General features: G+C 43.1%; 1 protein-coding gene across 1 annotated transcript; it reads right to left on the bottom strand.

Moving 5' to 3' along the window:
- Window positions 1–375: 375 nt before the first annotated feature.
- Window positions 376–2,367, bottom strand: LOC135604770 (tetraspanin-8-like). The gene is made up of 2 exons (XM_065094421.1): window positions 1,524–2,367; window positions 376–696 (listed from the first exon to the last, which is right to left on the bottom strand). The coding sequence occupies exons 1-2, from the start codon at window positions 2,025–2,027 to the stop codon at window positions 376–378; spliced, it is 825 nt and encodes a 274-aa protein (XP_064950493.1). The 5' UTR covers window positions 2,028–2,367.
- Between the last annotated feature and the right edge of the window lie 669 nt (window positions 2,368–3,036).

Raw genomic sequence — 3,036 nt, 5'->3', positions numbered from 1 at the left:
GAGCCTACTGTAGATTTGATCTAACCTGAGATGAGAACATTGCTAGATGATTGTGAACAGTCTCTCTGCGTTGTCCTTGTCTTCTTCCCTTTCTTTCTCTTCCTCTTCTGCCTTGTTCTCCTTCTTCTCTTTGAAATCTCGTCGCTGCAAAGATCTGCCTCGTTGCTGCCTTTTTATAGCTTTAATCTGCCTCTAAAACGCAGCCACCACACCCCCCTAATCTTAATTAGGGTTAGGTTAAGAGGGGGTGTGAGCTGTGGGCTGATAAAGCCCACATGGGCTGAATATGGGCCATCAGCCCAACAATTTGGAAATAATACAGTTCCAACCTTGCAATTTGGCTGAAGAAAGAACATCACACTGAGCTAAAGTGAACTAGTGATCTCCACCCCTATAGAAATGGGTGTGATGCCTATGAGACTTGTTGTTCCTGAATGCGCAACATCCAACCGAGTAGATGACGATGACAAAGGCAAGAAGAGCAGCATTTAAGATGACCACCTTCTTCCACCCGTTCTCGAGGGTTGCAAGAACACCTCCCTTGCATGCGTTGCAGCCATAGCACAGCTTATCTTGGTCATTGCTCCATGCCTTGCAATCAGGATTTGATGAAGAGAGACCAGATCTTGGGATGATCCAATATGTAGCATTCACGTAGGTGAATCCGCAGTAGGTTGGCGGCTTGCAGCAACCAGACTTGAGTACAGAATCAGAAATATGGTGAGATAGATGAAGAACTTGAACAAGAAGAACACAGCAGCACGAAAGCAAATGGAACATGAAATCTCAAAGCTTTTGAGTTGATCCCGTTGATTTTAGTTTAAATCATTTGGCTTGTTGACAGTTTTTATAAGTCCAATCGACTAATCTCCTTCTTCTTCTGATGTAGAATTATTAGATCTCCCCTCATCAAGGATCAACATGAGCTAAGAATCAAACGCTATGATAGCTAAATGGAATCCGGAGCTATTTGTCGGAACTCACTAAAGAAAATTTAAACTCCAGTTAGTGATAATATAGTAGACATATCTATTCTTCATAAGTCCATTTTAATCTTATTTTAGATTTGGGATTATATCGAGGTAGTATAGTTACAGTCTACGATTAATTCCACATCTCTCATTACATCAATACTTACAAAAGAAATAATTGTGTGGATCTTCTTCTCAAAAGATAGATGATAGATTCTGTTCTTTCTTTCTCAAAGAAATTCTAACATGATACTTTGTTGCAGAAACACCACTGCAGGCATCAAGTCCTAATCTAGAATGGTGTGAAGGAAAAGAATAAACCTGCATTGGTGATACTGAGAAGATGCATAAGACCTAATCTGCAATGCTTGTAAGAAACTGATCATGAGAATCGATTTTCCAAAGTTTTCCTCAAAACCTTCTCAAATGCATGCTAAAATCATAAGCATGATCAAAGGATATAAGTACAAAACCCTAGTTTCTATCAGCATATCAAATGCTTTCTTGCAGAAACACTACAACATGAATCAAGTGTGAAAGAGAAGAACAAACCTGCATGGGTGACAGGTTTTTCCTGTAGAACTCGGAGGCCTTCGTTCCGATGTCATCTTCGAGACGGCCACAGACCTTGGCCTCCTTCAAGCAGCCATGGACTACCCTCCAATTCTTCCGATCGCCCACCCTCTTTTGCAGCCAGTGCGAGTAGTCCCCCAGCCTATACTCCTTGTATCCCTTCCCCGATATCGCCTGGCCGATGCTCTTGTTCGTCACGACCAAGGCGAAGACGGTGAAGGCAGCCATGGCAAGGATCAGCAGGAAGAGGAGGAAGAGGTAGATGCAGAGGAAGATGGAGTCCCGGAAGCACGAGCCGACGACGCCCAGCACAGACACGACGAAAAGGAAGACGCCCACGACGAGGAGGGGCAGTTGGAGGAACCGCTCGCATTCCGTGGGGGCCTTGATGCGTAACCATAGGGCGATGCCAATGACCGGGAAGGAGATGAGGAGGGTGTGGAAGTTGAGCACGCCGACCAGGCTGTTGCTTATCTTCACCATGGCTTGCTTGCAACAGAGGCTGCGACTCTAACGAGACTGCACTAGGAGATGGGAGAAGAGGAGGAAACAACAACGGATCTCTACCTTGTTTCCTCCTCCCTTTCTTCTGGTAAACAAAAGCCTACGACTGCAACAAGATGAAGAGAAGAGATGTGAAGGGAAGGAAACAATGTCGAATCTCTATCTCTTATTTCCTCCTCTTTCCTCTGTCAAAGCAAAGGCTATAACTGCAATAAGATGAAAGAAGGAGATGTGAAGAGGAGGAGATCTCTTTCTAATTTCCTCCTCTCCTTCTTCTGCCAAACCAGAGACTACAAATCCAATAAGATGAAGGAGAGGAGATATCTCTCTAATTTCCTCCTCTCCTTCCTCTGCCAAACCAAAGACTACGCATGCGATAATATGATGAAGGGAAGAGATGTGAAGGAGAGGAAACAACACAGGATCTCTGTCTTATTTCCTCCTCTCTTTCTTCCACCAAACCAAACAAAACAACTGCAACAAGATGAAGGGAAGAGATGTGAGGGGGAGGAGACGACAATGGAGATTCCTCTTATTTCCTCCTCATTCTTATATCAAACCAAACAAAACAACTACAACAAGATGAAGAAGGAAGGAGATGTAGAGGGGAGGAAACAGTACTGGATCTGTATCTATTTTCCACCTCTCTTTCTTCTACCAAACGAAAGACTCCAACTGCAAGAAGATGAACGGAAGGGATGTGAAAAAGGGGAAATCTGCAATTTCCTCTCTTTATCATCTGTCAAACCAAACACTCTAACTGCAACAAGATGAAGGGAAGAGATGTGAGGAGGAGGAAATAATAATGAATCTATTTCTTATATTGCACCAACAAGTATAGATATATTATGGGAGGAAACAATGGATCTATCCCGTATCTCTTCTTGTTTTCTGTCGGTATAAACACTATATGAGGAAGAACAGTTGATTTCTTTAATCCGGTAATAGAAAAGGCTCGGTTTATTCTGCCATATCAAAAAACTCCGAA

This window comes from Musa acuminata, chromosome BXJ2-2 (genome assembly GCF_036884655.1).
Source record: "Musa acuminata AAA Group cultivar baxijiao chromosome BXJ2-2, Cavendish_Baxijiao_AAA, whole genome shotgun sequence".
In the NCBI taxonomy this organism is placed as follows: Eukaryota; Viridiplantae; Streptophyta; class Magnoliopsida; order Zingiberales; family Musaceae; genus Musa; species Musa acuminata.
The sequence above is the reverse complement of the archived record's forward strand: the minus strand, read 5'-3'. Positions and strand labels throughout refer to the sequence as shown.